At 46.2% G+C, this 16,724-nt stretch overlaps 1 protein-coding gene across 1 annotated transcript; it reads right to left on the minus strand.

Moving 5' to 3' along the window:
• Positions 1 to 1,724: 1,724 nt before the first annotated feature.
• Positions 1,725 to 9,247, minus strand: DRAXIN (dorsal inhibitory axon guidance protein). Its single transcript, XM_041476666.1, has 6 exons — positions 8,785 to 9,247; positions 7,260 to 7,447; positions 6,765 to 6,876; positions 6,320 to 6,409; positions 5,988 to 6,077; positions 1,725 to 2,189 (listed from the first exon to the last, which is right to left on the minus strand). The coding sequence occupies exons 1-6, from the start codon at positions 9,245 to 9,247 to the stop codon at positions 2,077 to 2,079; spliced, it is 1,056 nt and encodes a 351-aa protein (XP_041332600.1). The 3' UTR covers positions 1,725 to 2,076.
• Between the last annotated feature and the right edge of the window lie 7,477 nt (positions 9,248 to 16,724).

Consider the following 16,724-nt stretch of genomic DNA (forward strand, 5'->3'; position numbering starts at 1 on the left):
CAAACCACCTTTCTTTACTTCTGTCTTTTGTTCAGAGACTGTCATGCTGTAAACAGAAATCTAAACAGCTACATCCAGCTCTGTGGTAGGTTTTGCCCAAGTGCTCCCATACAAATTCCTCCTTTAGCAGGTGTGCACAGGTCAGAAGTGACATTGTATTCACAGCGTTTCTCTGTGGCCATGAGTGAACACTCATATTAGAGATGTAAAGTGTAACACTCACAGTCTTTGAGTGAATACACAATGCAAAGTGGCACCATAGCATAAACAAAATTGCAAATTGGAGTTTTGACTAACTAAATGGAACACGGGGGGGGGTGTTTAGGGAAGCTGTGTAAAGAGGATTCTGCCCACAGCACCACGATTAATATTTCTGTTCCTAAAGAAAGTGCTATACGTCTCCAGGCTCTTGGCTGTGGAAAGCTTCATAGCTGCCTCCCTGCAGAAGTCAGGGTATTGGGGTGTTAGCAGTAGCAAAGAACATCTTCACCAGTTACCACTACTCCAGGTTAACAGGGTTAGGGTTAGGTTGCTCCAATATATCACTGAAGTATTAATATAAAGAAGTTTGAAACATCTGGCTGGCTATACTAGGTAGAAACAGTTATCTCCAATTTGAGTGAGAATACAGGCAACCTTGGGCAGAGAAATTTTTCTACCAGTGGCACAATTGTTCTGTGTGATTACCTCAAGTCATCAGTGTTACCTGCTGACCTTATAGGCTTTTCTGGCTCCTCCACATCCTTGGGTGCAGTCAAAAAGCAGAAGAGTTGCACAAAGGATATCCATCATGTCTTTATTTACATATCACGGAAACACACATGCAACATGTCACAGGTTTAACTACAATGGAACAGCCTGTCCCTATCTCCTGTTACCAAAAAGTTTATTTTTGGCTCACTAGGAAAACTATCACTTCCCCAGAAAGCTCCTAAAAATAATAATTAAAAATAACAGACCTGGCAGGATAGATAAATGAGTGAGAGCTACAGGCTGGGATGTCTTGCCACATCCTTGCAGAAACCAGGTGGTTCTCTGAAAGCAAGAAAGGAAGGAAGAATGGAGTGGGATTGGATGGTCCCAAAGATGACAGGTTCCAAGATGCAGTGGTAGTGTGTAGGGCCCTCTCTCACCTAGGCACACACCTGATCCATTTCCCATCTTTGATTGGCTTTTCTGGCTCCTCCACATCCTTGGGTGCAGTCAAAAAGCAGAAGAGTTGCACAAAGGATATCCATCATGTCTTTATTTACATATCACGGAAACACACATGCAACATGTCACAGGTTTAACTACAATGGAACAGCCTGTCCCTATCTCCTGTTACCAAAAAGTTTATTTTTGGCTCACTAGGAAAACTATCACTTCCCCAGAAAGCTCCTAAAAATAATAATTAAAAATAACAGACCTGGCAGGATAGATAAATGAGTGAGAGCTACAGGCTGGGATATCTTGCCACATCCTTGCAGAAACCAGGTGGTTCTCTGAAAGCAAGAAAGGAAGGAAGGATGGAGTGGGATTGGATGGTCCCAAAGATGACAGGTTCCAAGATGCAGTGGTAGTGTGTAGGGCCCTCTCTCACCTAGGCACACGCCTGATCCATTTCCCATCTGGATGCTAGAAATTTCCTCTCCTCTAGGAACTTCCAGTCCTTAAGGAGGATCTGTCTACCTTTATTCTCAAGCAATAATTAAGGGGTAAAGTTTAAGCTCATATCCCCTTGGCCCTGAAGGATCTTCCACATCTTGCCTCTCTTGAGAGAAGATGAAACTGCAGAGCCTTTTCCTGCCAGGACCATCAGAATGGGAGTCATGATCATTGCTTACTAACTAGGAGAGAGGGACTCAATTCAGTGGTGGGAATGTGCTGAAGGAAGGGATGGGGAGTGCAGTCCTGCTATGGAAAAGGCTGATGCCACTGTATTTATAATGAACATGAGTTTCAGTCTAGCTGGGACCTGGCATGTTCACAGCCTGCAGCTTCCATCATTTGCTCAGCTTTTTCCTCTAATTCCCACTGCTAGGTATAAACAGTTTCACCCCAGCTCCTGACCATACAGGCAGGAGTCCCACCCTCCTAAACATTAATGAAAGATCCCTGCTCTCCATTGGCTGTTTCAGGCTCCACACAGCGCCCCTTCCTCCGGGTCACTCTTCGGTTCCGGTGGAATTTGGCGTAACAGCGCAGCCCTATGGAAAAGATGTTGTGAAAAATGCGTATTTTATGATTGGCTTTTTGCAAATATTAAAATGAATATTATATGGGTTATGTTAGAAAGTTATACTGTGTTAATTTTCTTAAGTAGTGTGTTAAATATAATTTTAGGTTATAACATAATGTTAAAATAGAAACTATGCTATGTAAGATACTTTTTAAAGAGAGGACTCGCAGCAGATAGACGCCACAGGACACCTAAATCTTTCAGAGAAAAAGAATTTATTGCTCTTGTATTGAGTTCTTCCTGCCTCACTCAGCCCTGAAGATGCCATCAGGATTCAGAGGAAGAAGTTGACACTGACCAGACAGAATCCTTTGTTTGAATGGATTTATGCATCATGTGTGAGATGTATGGATATGCAATAGGCTGTTGCTTTTAAGGGTTAATCCTCTGTTAACGTGGGTCCTTTTTTGGGCTTATTTTGCCCAGAAAAAGGCAGGACCATCCATAACTCTTTGTTTTTATTGTCTCATATTGTCCTATATTCTAATTGTCCAAATTTTTATTACTCTAATTATATTACTATTTTTATGACCATTTTATTACTATTAAACTTTTACAATTTTAAAAACAAGTGATTGGCGTTTTTCACAATGTGTAGAAGTGATGATGGACCAGGGCTCACTCCAGCAGTAACACCAACTATTTCTCTGCCTCACATTCTGCTGCACTGGGGACAGTCCTAGTGCTGTGTCAAATAGGGTGGGAGAGAAATGCCTCACATAGACAAGGCATATTGCTCTCTGGGCACTGGTGTTCTGTTTGGCTCACTGTTCTGGTTTGGGATTCAGTCAGGGATTGTTCAGTCAGGTTTCCCAGGACTCTTGAAATACCAATGAATTATTCCAATTGTTTCCAGTGATTTTATGGAAGCCCTGCTTGGTTTCCTCCTATTACTTCCCATTACTGTCTAAGTAATCTCTCCATTGGGAAATTACTACAGACTTAATGTGCAGCAGCAATGACTAGGGACCTCCCCTTGCTATTTATTTCCCTGAAGCTTCAAGAGAGAAGGGAAGAGACTGTGAAGTGTTATTACTGGGAGGTCTGATCCAAAGCCCACTGCTCATCTCCTTTAATTTCTCTGTTTTAGATGCAAAATGTGCACAGTCTGAAGGAAGCTAGCTAATATAGCACGGGTGAGTATGAAGGGTGAAAAAAGGCATTTTATTTGTAAAAACCATGAGTACATATTCTCCCATGGCAGTGGAAGGTAACAGGAGCCTCTGGTCATGGTAACTACTTGGTTTCTGGCTCCAAGAGGTTGATTTTACAGTGTTTCTTGTCTGACTTTGTTACACCAGAATGTGTAGCTAGTTGGGCCAGACAGGATATAGCCTGTAGGTAAATAATTCTCATGAAAACCCTGCTTTTCAGTAGTGCAGGATCTTGTCATTGGGGTTGGCAGGAGCTGATTTGATCATTCTAGAAACTGCAGCTCTTTCAACTTCTAGAGCAGGCAGCAGAGGATTTATAGCTTTTGTAATAAGACAGCTTAAAACTTTCCTTGGTAGTACACTGGAGATCCAGATGATGTCACATAGCAGTCCTTTGGAATTATGTCCCTGGGCAACACTGAGACCAGCTACCTTAAAAAGCTGGGTTTGTGCCCCTCATTACCAATCACCCCAGGGCAAACCGGCCTCCTAAAAGGGGAGCATGCATGATCAGAGCTCTACTCTTATCTAAGCCTCTTGTCTATCTTACCTGGATCTTCCCTCTCTGGGGATCTTTTTTATGCTACGCAGGATGCACATTTGCTATCAACTTATAACTAGCTTAAGGATAAAGCAGGGCCTGGGGCAGCCTCATTAAGGATTGCAGAAACATGTTTCTAGGCTAATCTATCAGAAGGTCATCTCTGATTAGGACCTTGTGGTGTTACACAACATGCCCAAGGTGATGACTGTCATTTAACATTGCAGCTCCAGGACAGCTGCCCATTTAACTGGGTTAAAAGTAGGCAAACAGCCTGGTCAAATCACTGGGACCTAATGCAGGTCACAAAACTTGGCAAACAGAGTTTTGTTCTGGCAGGCAAGACTCAGTGCCTGGAGCTGATCCTGAACATGTTTAGACTAGAAGAGTGCCTTTTAACACTTTCATAATGCACCTGCCTAGTAAAGACTGCTGTGGACTCTTCAGAAATAGTTTTAAGAAACAAAAGCCTGAGTCCTTCCCACATCTACTGAATTGTTACAAGCTCAGTTGAAATTAACTTGGGAAAGTCATGTTAGGCACAAGGTCATACAAAATAGTGATTTCATAGTCTGTGATACTTGTAAGTACCACTGAAATGTTAATATATTGTGGCTGCTTCTGTTAGGTTGGTAGACATCAGGATCTTTGTTTTCAAGAGAGAAAACAAGTTATCCTAGAAGAATTAATATTCACACTGTGAGTCAGTGGCAGAGAGAAGCTAAGAGCAGGAAAGCTTGGCTCCTGCTTTCAGATACAAACCACTATTCCAAGTCAGCACTACAGAGTTGGGGAGTGTCTTGGGAATGGTTTATGTCCCCTAACCATGTTTGCTTTTGCTTTTGTTTTATGTCCAGCATGGTCACTGCCTCCCCAGCTCCAGGAGTATCATGATGGGTGAGAGGCAGCCTGGGATCCTGCGAGGGTTGATCCTTCCAGTGGGGGTGACTGGCTCAGCAGCCACACGGTACGGTGGGTCTGACCTGAGATTCTGTTGCCCTGTGGTTTTTTCCTTTCTCTTTTTTTCCCTCTTCCTTTTTTTTTTTTTCTCTTTGGCATTGTGACTAGGGCTTGCCAGCTTGCTCCTCTGCCACTTAGGAGCCCAGAGCCGGTGTGTGCTATGCCAGGACCCCGCCCGGGTGCTCCTCACCAGTGATCTGTGCCAAGTACCTTTCCCCCGTCCAGCCCCTGCAGTTTCTTGCTACTGCTTTGGGCATTTTGCCACACTTTATCCCAACACCTAGCATCCACCAAGACTGCTGCTTTGGGCATTTTGCCACACTTTATCCCAACACCTAGCATCCACCAAGACTGCAGCTTTGGGCCATAATTGACACTTTATCCCAACACCTAGCATCCACCAAGACTGCTGCTTTGGGCATTTTGCCACACTTTATCCCAACACCCAGCGTCCACCAAGACTGCAGCTTTGGGCATTTTGCCACACTTTAGCCCTACACCCAGCATCCACCAAGACTGCTGCTTTGGGCATTTTGCCACACTTTATCCCAACACCCAGCGTCCACCAAGACTGCTGCTTTGGGCATTTTGCCACACTTTAGCCCTACACCCAGCATCCACCAAGACCCCACACTGCTTCTGCCACTGCTTGCGGCTTAGTCTACAATTCGATGTGCCACCCCAGGGGATCTGCTTGCCCCTGCTGTTCCAGCCTGCAGCTCCGAGGTTCCTGCTGCAGTCCATTTTGCCGTGCAGAGGGGCACCGGGCCCAGCTGCCCCCTATATATCTATCTATATAGATAGATATATATATCTAGACACAGATATAGATATATAAAGATATATATAAAGACACAGATATAACTATATATATAGATAGATATATCTATATACATATATAGATATAAAGATATATATATATATCTATATATATAGATAGTAAAGAACTGTTATTCCTTTCCTCATATCTTTGCCTGAAAGCCCCATAATTGCAAAGCTATACTAATTTGGAGGGAAGGGGTTCGTATTTTTCATTCCAAGGGAGGTTCCTGCCTTCCTTGGCAGACATCTGTCTTTTAAACCAAGACAGGGAGCGAAGAGCTGGACTCACCTTCAGTGCACATACAGTCATCATAACACTTGTTGTTAAGGCCTCGATTGTGTGGTTTGCAGAGGTGTTCACGTAAGTCACAGCAAGAGCCTGCAACACAGGACCAGGGTCAGCACAGCTCAGGTATCCACTTACCTGCAGGGCTGCTGACACTCATGACAGCTCCATCATACAGACATCATCTGGCCCCACAACACGCCTAGAGAACCTCTGCCCTTCCCTTGCATACCACTTCCTGTCACTAGTAGAAATTGAAATGCATGTCTTAAAACCAGGGCTAGATTTCAAACATCCCTTGTTTGGAGAAATGACTCTGCCAAGCTGATCCTGACCTGGGAGGCAGTCAAGGTGGTGATCACATGGCTCTCCTTCAGCTGTTGTGGTTTCATTTACACTGTTGGGGCTCTTACTGCGGCGTTTTTCTATGGAAAAAAAAAAGATGCTGATAGAAAATTTCACACTAGTATTTTCATTTTGGAGAGTATATTTTTCTAGGGTAAAAACAGCCTCAAATTTCAAGAGTTTGAACTCTAAACCTTCATAATTTAATCTCCTCCCTATTTCTCCACTCTCCATTTATCATTTTTACTCTGCCCTCCAAATTTGCATCCAAAATGAGATACATCCTGAAACTGAGCACAAAACTCAATCAGCATTATGCTGCTTCTCTCTTCTCTCACCACTATGATCTCATGTCCTTCAGCACATCTATGAATACTAACCATAGACAAGCCTTACTGGATGACTTTTGGGAAAGAGGACAGGGAGGTTTAGCACCTTTCTTTTTAGCAGATGGCCACATTTCTGGTTTGAGGTCCTCATAATCGGTCCAGTCAAAGAGTGCCATATCCAAGGTGGGCATCACATCCCCATCTTGCCTGAGGCGGGCCTGCAAACCACAAAAAAACCAGGCAGACAACAGATTACACGTCTGTAGAGACACTGAAGTCTTTGCAAATTTTCATGGTGCTTTTACATTAAAAAAGGCTTTATGATTGCCCCTCCCCTCCTCCACTCCTGTCTTATCCACTGGGGATTCCTGGCATCTCATTTTCAAAAGCAAAGAACCTTCCCTTGTTGAGGCTGAAGCCAAGAAGGAAGTTTCTACTGCTTCTGTGTGAGAACAAAAGGTAAGCAATGAGTGTTAGGACATGCTGGCTCTTCAGTCAAGTGCTCCTACTGTCTCTCTGGTCCTTGAAACTCAGTGAAGTTGGATAGCTGAGGGAGAGGCAAGGCTTGGAGGTACAGAAGAGTTCCCAGCTGTCTCTTTACCTGTGACCTTGGTGAAGTGGCTGGAAGAACAGGAGGCTCTTCTGTGGAAACAGCTGTGTCCAGTGCAGCAATGAGGAGCATGGTGGGAGTCAGACTTGTAGCTTCTTCTGCCTGAAGATTTTGAAACTGTTCTTCAGAGCTTTTGGGTTTCTTGTACAGGGAGCTTGGCCCAGCATCAGGAGCCTTCCCTGCAGAGGGCAACAGGTACAGTGGCATTACCTTTCTCATCCCTTTTCTCCGTGTGACAGATTGGAGTCAAAGGAATTCATGTTTCATCCAGCTGCCAACCACTGTTCCATGATCCTGAGCTGCTGTTTTAGACCACTGTATAACAGAGTAATGAGCTATTACAGTGATAAATCAGGTCCAGAGTATATGCAGCTTGATTTTTGCACGCTTAAGACATACAAAATCACACCTCCCTGAAGATATGTCTATCTCTTGTTTAAGAAGCAAAACATGGTTTTTTTCTGGTCTCAAAAGTACAAAAATGTACCTGTTTAACCACTTTTAAACCAACGGATTAAACGATTGCAAATACCTGTGAATACATTCTTATTTGATTTTAGTAGTGAGTTATTTCAATTTAGCTCAAGTCAGGACTTACCTAACTTGAAATTATCTTCACAGATATGTCCCTCTTCTTCATAAGTACTAATTTAAATATAGACCTTAAGTTAACCTCAAAAAATAAGCCCTGTTTGTAGGCTGCAAATATTGCTTCAAACAAGCTTTGTTGCATACTCTTTTATATTGCTAACACAAACTGTTTAGTCAGTCCTCTGAAAAAACAATAGAGCTCTTCTTACTGAGGCAGGGAGGAGTGAAGGATGGAACTCAAGGACGTGACACCCAGCTTGTCACATAGTGTAGATTGACACAAATTCCCTCACTTTAACAGAACTCAAGGTTTACCACACTGAGCTCATACCACAGAAACATACACCCACAACTTGACCTGCAAAGGAAAGCAGTCCCAGTCAAAATCAATCAACATTTTAAAGTTATCACTGCAATTTCACATATGCAAAATTTGCATTTTGTTGTTGTTCAGCATAAATATAGAAGAGTACAAGCTCTGGTGAGAAGAAACTGGTCTTCAAAGCAAAATAAGGGGGTTGTTTTTTTTCTAATTCACATCATTTTTTGAAGTCAGTGGAGAGATTGAGCATGGCTCGGACATACTTGTTCCTAAATTGGGCCATTTGCTAAAAAGGAAAATAAAAACAACAAAACAGACCACCCTGAAACAGCCCCTCAAGTCTTAGGGTCTCTCAGAGCTCCCCCTGTAAGACAAACGAGGCCATTTTCACAAAATTGCAGCCACCACTAAAATCCTGCTTCTGCAGTTCCCCTTTTTTCTTGTGCCTCTTTTGTTTGGCAGATTTCTCCCCAGAGCAGGCACACACTCCACACCCTCCACACACCCATGTGGCTCCACCACAGCTGCATCTTCTTGCCCTCACACAAGAGATGCTCATTTCCAGTGACACAACAGCCCCAGCTTCCCTCAGAGCTCAAATACCTTGGTGATGTTTGAGCCTGTCCCTGCGGCTGTGTCGACGATGTTCTCGGTTCTGCTTCTTTCCTTTCTCAGAGCCTGGGGACTGGTTTTCCCTCTCAGGATATGACAATTCAAACCCCAGGAACACGTCCTTATTCTGTTTCAGGGCTGCTGGCTGTCCCTCTGCCACCAGCTCTTCCACAGCTGAAGCTCCACTGCCCATCTTGAGGGTCTCTTCCCCAGCCAGCTGCCCTCTTGAAGCCATGGTATGGACCCTCTCCTTCTTGGCCAAGCCTTGCCTGTGATGGCGCCCAGTTCTGGGCTGCTGCAGCCACATCTCTTCATTTTGAAGGTGGTGGTTGTTCTCTGGGGCATTTTTGAGCTTTGTGCCAGGCTTCAGGGAGATTGCAAGACTGATGTCTGAAAGAACCAGCACACACAGGAAAAGGAAAGAAGAGAAGGTGGAAGAAGTTTCCATAATCATGGGTGCTCTGTCTCACCTGCAATTAAAAAAGGGGGGAAAAAAAGCAACCAACACTTAGGAACTGTAAAGGCCATCAAGATTCAGTCCTAGGATATTTAGATAAAAACCATTATGGTGTCCTGAGGTGGAAGCAAGTTATTCCCTCTTCTTATCTTATCTCCTCTTTTCCCAGCCCTGGTTACAGCAGCTGAGACACATGTGCAGGGCCTGCAGGGCTGAGAGGTCCCAGTTTCATGTGCAAATGAGGTCATCAATCAGTAGGACACTTCCCTTTGATTCCCCACTACCCCCCCTACCCTCCTATTCACAGCCCACCATCTGAGGGGCTGGGGGGGCTGGCTCCTGCCCACAGCTCTTAAGCCTGGCACAATACCAGCTGCCAGGCTGGCATCCTGGGCTAGGGGCACTGGCCCCTCCTCACAGCTGGTTTTCTTGCAATGAAGATGTCAAAATGAACAGAACTGGAGGCAGATGGTGGCCACACAGGACCAGTAACAGCCCTGAGCAGCTCAGGACAGAGACTTCCACAGGTGCTTGCATACTGCTTCAGGGTGGTGGAAATTGGTCAAAGAAAGAAAAAAACACTGGAGATTTTGTGCTGGTAGCCCATGGCATAGCAGGGAAATAAAAAGGCTGTCAGCAGAGCAGGGGATGCTGGTCTAAAGGACCAAGGGGCAGAGGCAGACTGAGGTTTCCTTAGCTTGTCCCACTTTACCTCCTTGATCCTGCACAGGTCACCAGGCAAGGCTGTCACTGGGAGGGTAATTTATGTCCCAAGAACATCAAAACTAAGTTTCATTGAGTCCACCAGCACAGGGGCTGCAGACTGTTCTCATTCATTCTGCTTCACTGTCATATTTTTGAGGGTCTTCTTTCATCCTTTTGTTTGTGTTACAAGACATGGCTTTGGGATGTTGTAGCTTTGCACTCTGTACAAGTCAGAGCATTCTCTAATTAAGTTATTCAGTCATTCTCCCCTGTCCTTTCCGACAAAATGGGGGAAGGAATTTGCAGCATTTCTAGCACAGCTTTTCCAGACTGTCCCACTCTCTCTGGGCAGCATGAAGACATGCTTAAAAACAGAGTTCCCTGGGATACTGACTGCCAAAAAACCAGGCCTGCGCTCACCTTTGAGAAACACTGTCACAGAGTTACAGCCACAGCTTTTCACTCAACCTCATCTCAGTCTTTTCTGCACCTCAGCACTTGGCTGCACCTGATTTCCATCTGTTCAGCAGAACCACTTTGCTGCTTAACCACAAGGGCTCATACTCCCTCCTCCAGGTGATTTTCTGCTTGTCCAATGTGTTGATTTGGCACAGCCTGGTTTTTGGTAGTGGGGAGGGCCACTGGGACAGCTTCTGTGAGAAGCTGCTAGAAGCTTCCACCATGTCCGACAGCCAATCTCTGATGGCTCTGAAGATGGACATGCTGCTGGCCCAATTAGAGAGGCTGGTAACACCTCGGTGATGACATATTTAAGAAGAAAATCAAAACAGCACGAGCACAGTTTTTCCAGGGGTGGTGAGGCACTGCGGCCATCTCGGCATGCCCCTGGTGAGCCGTGCCCGCCTGGCTGCCGCTAGCTGGCCGTGCCTCAGGCAGAAGGGCAGGGGCAGCTGCAGTGGCTTCTCCTTCCCAGGCCCTACATGGAGAGAGGCGTCAAACAGCGGCAGCGCCGCAGGGCCGCCACTGCCCCGCGATGGCAGCGGGGCCGCCTGGCCGGCAGCGGAGACACGGCGAGAGAGAGACTCCATAGTGTGGAAACCAGATGAGATCAGCTTCTCGGCACTGCGAAACCCTGCAAGAATTTCTGAATTGGTGGAACTTGTTGGCAATGAGCAGCAGTTTTCTTCTAGTCGGAGAAGAGGAGGAAATGACATGTGAGGGAAAACAACATGGCGGCACCAAGGACAGTGGAAAAAAAGGAAGGGAAGGAGGTGCTCCAAGTGTCAGAGCAGAGATTCCTCTCAAGCTGTGGTGAGGATGCGGTAAAACAAACTGTCCCCTTGTAATGCATGAGGTCCACGGGGCATGCAGAGATCCACTCACAGCCTGTGGGAAAAGTGCTCACGGTGGAGTGGGTGGATGGCAGAGAAAGCTGTGATCCAGCAGGACCCGAACAGAGAGTGGGCCCTGCTCCCAGAGACAGAGAGAGTGGGCTCCTGCTTCCAGAGACAGAGAGAGAGCGCTCCTGCTTCCAGGGACAGAGAGCCCCTGCTTCCAGAGACACAGAGAGAGGGCCCTGCTTCGAGAGACGGCTCAGTGACCCACACCACAACAGTTTTGGGATGACTGTTGCCTGTGGGAGGGGACCCACGGCAGAGGAGAGGAGACTCCTCTCCCTGAGCGAACAGAAGAAGACCTGGAGTGACAAACTGACCAAAACCCCCATGCCCTGTCTCCCTGTGCTGTTGGTGGGAAAGAGTGAAGGGCTGTGGAGGGGAAAAGGTGTTTTAAAGACTTCTTTTACTTTTCGTTATCCTCCTCTGACTCTGTTAATAATACATTTACCTTATACCTTTAAATTTGAACTGTTTTGCCCTTAGAGTATTTTCCTCACAGTCCTTATCTCAATCTCAATTAAATTTGTTAACTTTTTTTCTCTCTCCTCTGCCCAACTATAGCATAAGAGGGTGAGCAAACAACTTTGTGGGTGTCTGGCATTTGGCCAGTATCAAACCATGACACCAGCCATTGCAGCCTGTGAAGGGTAGCAGGTAACAGCCTTTCAGGCCAATTCTGACTCCAGTTTTTGTGGAGTTGACAGAAGATGCACTAGGAGCAGCTTGGGCTCTTCCTTTCCCCTTTTCTTTCAGCCTGAGAGACAGATATGGAGAATTTTGAGTCAGTGGAAATTTTGCCATCACAGCAGCCCAGCATTCTGGAGTTAAGAGAGAGATGCCTTCATCCTGTTAATTGAAAAATCCCTGCTCATGCACTCACCAGCCAATCCTGCCTTTCCAAGATTCCTCTCTGTTGCTGTTCATAGCCTGGGAACATGTTTTCTGTGCAGCCATTCCCTGGAAAGAGGTACGCAGCACAGCGGCCTTCTTTTCATGCAGTTTTCAAAAAGCTGGTCTTTCTACTGGCCATAAAAGACAATAAACTGTTCCTTGAGGACTGATTTAGGAGGCACTGGGAAGCTCACTTGCGAAGGCATAACACTAGAAATACTATTTTATTGGCAGCTACCTGGAACAAAGGGAAACCAGACTGACAGCTAAATCTATTAAAAAAAAATTAATATAGTCTTCTTCTTCCAAACTACTAGAACAAATAGCAACACACAGCTCTGCATGGGGTCATTTGCTTTTTTGCCAGACTATGGGGTCTTTGCTTTTTTTCCTAGGATTTTCCCCTTAAGAACCAGAGCAAACCAGCTGGATTAAGACATCACTCAGAACAACTCAAAAGAGCTATAAAGAGCATCTTACCTTTTCATCTGTAGGCAAAATACCAAGAGGAGAGAACAAGTGCAAAGAGAATGCAAGGGTGTCTCCAATCTCACTCTCACAGACGTGTCCCTTTGATGGTGAATCTGACAGACACATTCTGATTTTCAGTGGGAGCTGGGAGGCAGCTAAATGCTGCAGGGCAGTTAAACAGAAGGTCTGCTTCAAAGCATAGGGGGTGTTTATTTAAGCTGCCCAGCTGTCTTGTTGGCATGAAGCAGGATGAAAATGCAGGTAGGAGCACAGATTGCCTCAATTCCGCACTGGCAGGTTAACGTGCTGCGTTACTGTCACTGGGAATCTTGCATTAATGATGTAGATTACCTGCATTACCTGACAACCTGTGCTACACTGTTATCAGGGGAGATCTGAGCTGTTTGCTAAGCCAAACCAGTGCACGGACAAGTTTTGGGTTAATGCAACATTGCTGTTCTAGAGGCAAAGCAGCCCCAGCCTTCTCCTAACCACTTGTTTCCATGTCCTGATCTATCTTTAATTCCAGAAACCTCTTAATACCTCATTTATTCTTCTTACCCTATAGAATTCACACTTAAAAGGACAGCTAGATAACACAACAGCATCCCTAGTGCTCAGTGCTCAGGCTCCTCAATGGCTGAGCACCAAAATAAACTTCACCCTCTTTTCTAGCAAGACCACAGTCCACAAAAGAATCTCTTGCTAGCCTTGGGCTCATTGATGTAGGTGACAGCAAGGTTCTCACCCTGCTGATGCAGCCTGCAAAGGATGAAATTCTGCCTGAGACACACACCAGGCAGAAAGAAGTCTGGCCTTGTGAGAGTTGCCTTTCCTCAATTGCTATAAACAAACACACATGTTACAACAAAGCCCAGAATTCATCATCTTCTTAGGGTTCATATATAAGTAAGGGAAATAGATGGAGTATTTGCCAAGTTAAGCTGCCCCTGTAGCTCTTCACAACACCAGACCTACATCCTTATTGCTCCACCCCTCTTCCTACACTGCCTTGCAGACCCTCAGGAGTACAAGCCACCTGAGGTAGCAAATCTGCCTCTCACATGAACATATGCACAGCAAAGAGCTGCCCAGAGCATAGACTCAGGGCTGGGAAGTGAGTTGCAGTGCTGTTTTCCAGCCACAATTTCTGATCCATTTTGGGTTAGTAGTGGATGGTAACAATCCCATAAGTGAAATTGAGGGGGGGTGGGGGGTTGCATCTTGGATAACTTTCCCTGTGGGAAGTCTTCTCTGGAGTCACTAATATAATTGCTATTTTTCTGCTCTCATAATCCTGTGAGGCAGCCATGCACTGAGCAGGTACATGGAAATTCTCTCATGTTTTTCTGCTGTAAATACAGTTGTGTCACCTTGGCTCCGAAATAGACTCTGAAAATGTTCCTGGTGTATTTGGTTTGTATTTGACAAAACAGGAACATTCATTCACGTATCTCACTTAAAACATGATATCTGACAGTCCTAGCTTTAACTTTTCACATATCATGTCACAGCCAAGAGAAACAAAACCCTTGAACTAAGAGACTGTCAAGATCTTTGATGCATTTAGTATGCTCGAGGGCTGAACCAAGCTGGACCCAAGCATGTGTGCTGGGCCAGATCTCTTTTTGGCTCTGATAAACTCAGACTTTGGCAGACGTGTGTAAAGATTTCCTGGACTCCAGACAACCCCAATCTGCAGTAATACGCAAAGTGTATGGGCATCTGCATGGGTGTTGTGTGTATGTGCCTGTGTGGCAGGGATGTCAGACAATAAACCCAGCTCTGTGTGCCAGGCTCCCTGTAAATAAGAAGCCATGGGGTGATGGATGGGCTTGAGAAGGCCTGGAGCAGAATGGATGGGGTAGGCTCTATGGTGGCTGACATGCAGAGAGCTGGCTGGAGCCATGAGGATGGCATTGTGCAGATAAATGAGATTTGACTTCCCTGCTGGGTCTCTTTCCATCTGTTTTTCTGTTTCTGGAGGCAAATGCTGGGAAGGTTCATAAACAATCTGCCAAGAGACCTTCCCATTTCTAAAAGCCCAATCCCAGCTTTATAGGGTCTCCCAAAGCAGACAGGTAATATTTGCCCTTCTCTTTTCCTCTCCAGGGCAAAAGTAATAACATTTTTATTCTTTCCAACATTTCCTGCACACTAGATTTGTAAAGAGTTTCAATTGTTTTTGCAGTTGTCCCAGACATCCTTGGGATGACAGAACAGCTCTCTGTTCACAGATCTTCAGTCCTTTTGTGTTCCTTTTCAGAGCCGCCCTGCTTTTTAGGTTTCTTGCTTCCATCATCACCATTCCTCCCTATCTTGCCTTTCATACTTACTGGACTCCAAAGTTTCTTTGTCCCTCCTGACTGTGATGCAAGACATTTCCTCTCTGCAGATATTCAGGCTACCTGAACACCCCCTCCATTCTGCCCTTTGAAACCTCTGATTCCTTTACCTGTTCTGTTCTCTCACTTTTGCTATCCCCAGACAGCACTCCAGAATAGAAAGGGCCAAATTCAGTAATATACCAATTGTATTAGTGGCAGGAGAGACAGGACATAAGGATTCAGGCTTGCAAGGCATTAAGTAGTAGTTGTGGCTATCCCCTGTGCCTTCACAAAGCCTCTCCCTGGGGCAATTTGTATTCAGTGACCACTTGAAACTTGATTCATTCAACATTAGTTGTAGGGCTGGAGCTGGGGCTCCTCTCACCCATCAGCTCCGGCTGACAGCCTGTGCTCTACTCTGCTGATGAGGACAGAAGTCATCTGTTCACACAGCACAGCCCAGGGAACTCCCTTTGCTGCAGCCCAGGCTTGTGAGCTGCCTGAGTCCCTGCTGAGCTCCAGCACCCCGGTTTTGGTCGATGCTGGACACCTTCAAGTCAATACATGCCCCTAGCCACAGCTGTGCCACTCTCTCCTGAGCCTAGCCCAGCCTGCCCTGAGAGCTTCCCAACACAGCATCTGCCAGGGACAGGTCAGCCCAGCAAGTCACTGCTTTGAAGGGTAAGAGGGGCCCATGAATGAATATGCAGTACCCTCTGCTCTGCTTCCCTCTGGGACTTCACAGTGTGGCTGACGCCGCCACCACAGGCGACCTGCTATCAAACAGAGTCCACTCTACCCAATAAAGACACTAAAACAGCAATGAGCCTGAGATTCACATCCAGGATACAGTTGCTTGCTGTCAGCATGGCAGAGAAGACTCTTCAGTTGCATGTGCAATGCCAGGTGACAAATGGGACACAATCAATAGGAAAGGTTATTGCTCACCCAGCTGGAAAGTACTCGCCAGTGTTACAGGGAAGAATGGGGCAGATTTGCCCTGAGCTTCGCAAAGGAGGCGACATGGATGTGTCTCGACTGGCAAAACAGTTAGGCTGTGCTTTCAACATTTTTCCTTGCATGACACTCTCACTTTGACCCATATGTATAGAATTAATGCCTCCTTCTTCAAGGGAGAGGACATGGGAATACAAAAATACTTCGATTAAACCCTCCAGCTGACAGAAAACTTTAGGTGTGAATTAGATAAGTGCCACTTAAATTCTGTGTGATCAATCACTAATTGCAATAAGCCATTAACTGATGCCAAGTTGATCTAATTCAGAAATGAGACCTCACTTTTATCAACAGAGGAAGAACAGACAGCAAGCCGCGGGTACGCAGGGGCTCGGTGCATGGCAGCGCACGGCTCTGTAAACACAATGACTCCGTGGGAAAAGCTTCCGTCGCCCCTCGGCATCTCTGGCTCGGAGCCGGGACGTACCCCCGGGGCCCCGAGAGAGCGACGGTGCCTCTGTCCGAGGCGACTTTGCTTCCCAGAGCGATCTGAGGAGGAAGCGTGCAGGAGTGACCGGCAGTGGCGGTGGGACGCGAGTCCCAGAGCCCGCACCGCGCATCCCCGCGAGGCACACGGCGCAGGGCACGGAGGCGAGCCGCGTGGAGAACCGCGGCGGGACCCGTAGAGTCCGGAGCCCGCTGCCCAGCGCGGGTGACAATAGGTCTGGCCGAAGGCACCGCGCCCCGGCACCGGCGCTGTCCGAG

Source organism: Pyrgilauda ruficollis, unplaced genomic scaffold (assembly GCF_017590135.1).
Source record: "Pyrgilauda ruficollis isolate IOZ18807 unplaced genomic scaffold, ASM1759013v1 scaffold39, whole genome shotgun sequence".
Lineage (NCBI taxonomy): Eukaryota > Metazoa > Chordata > Aves > Passeriformes > Passeridae > Pyrgilauda > Pyrgilauda ruficollis.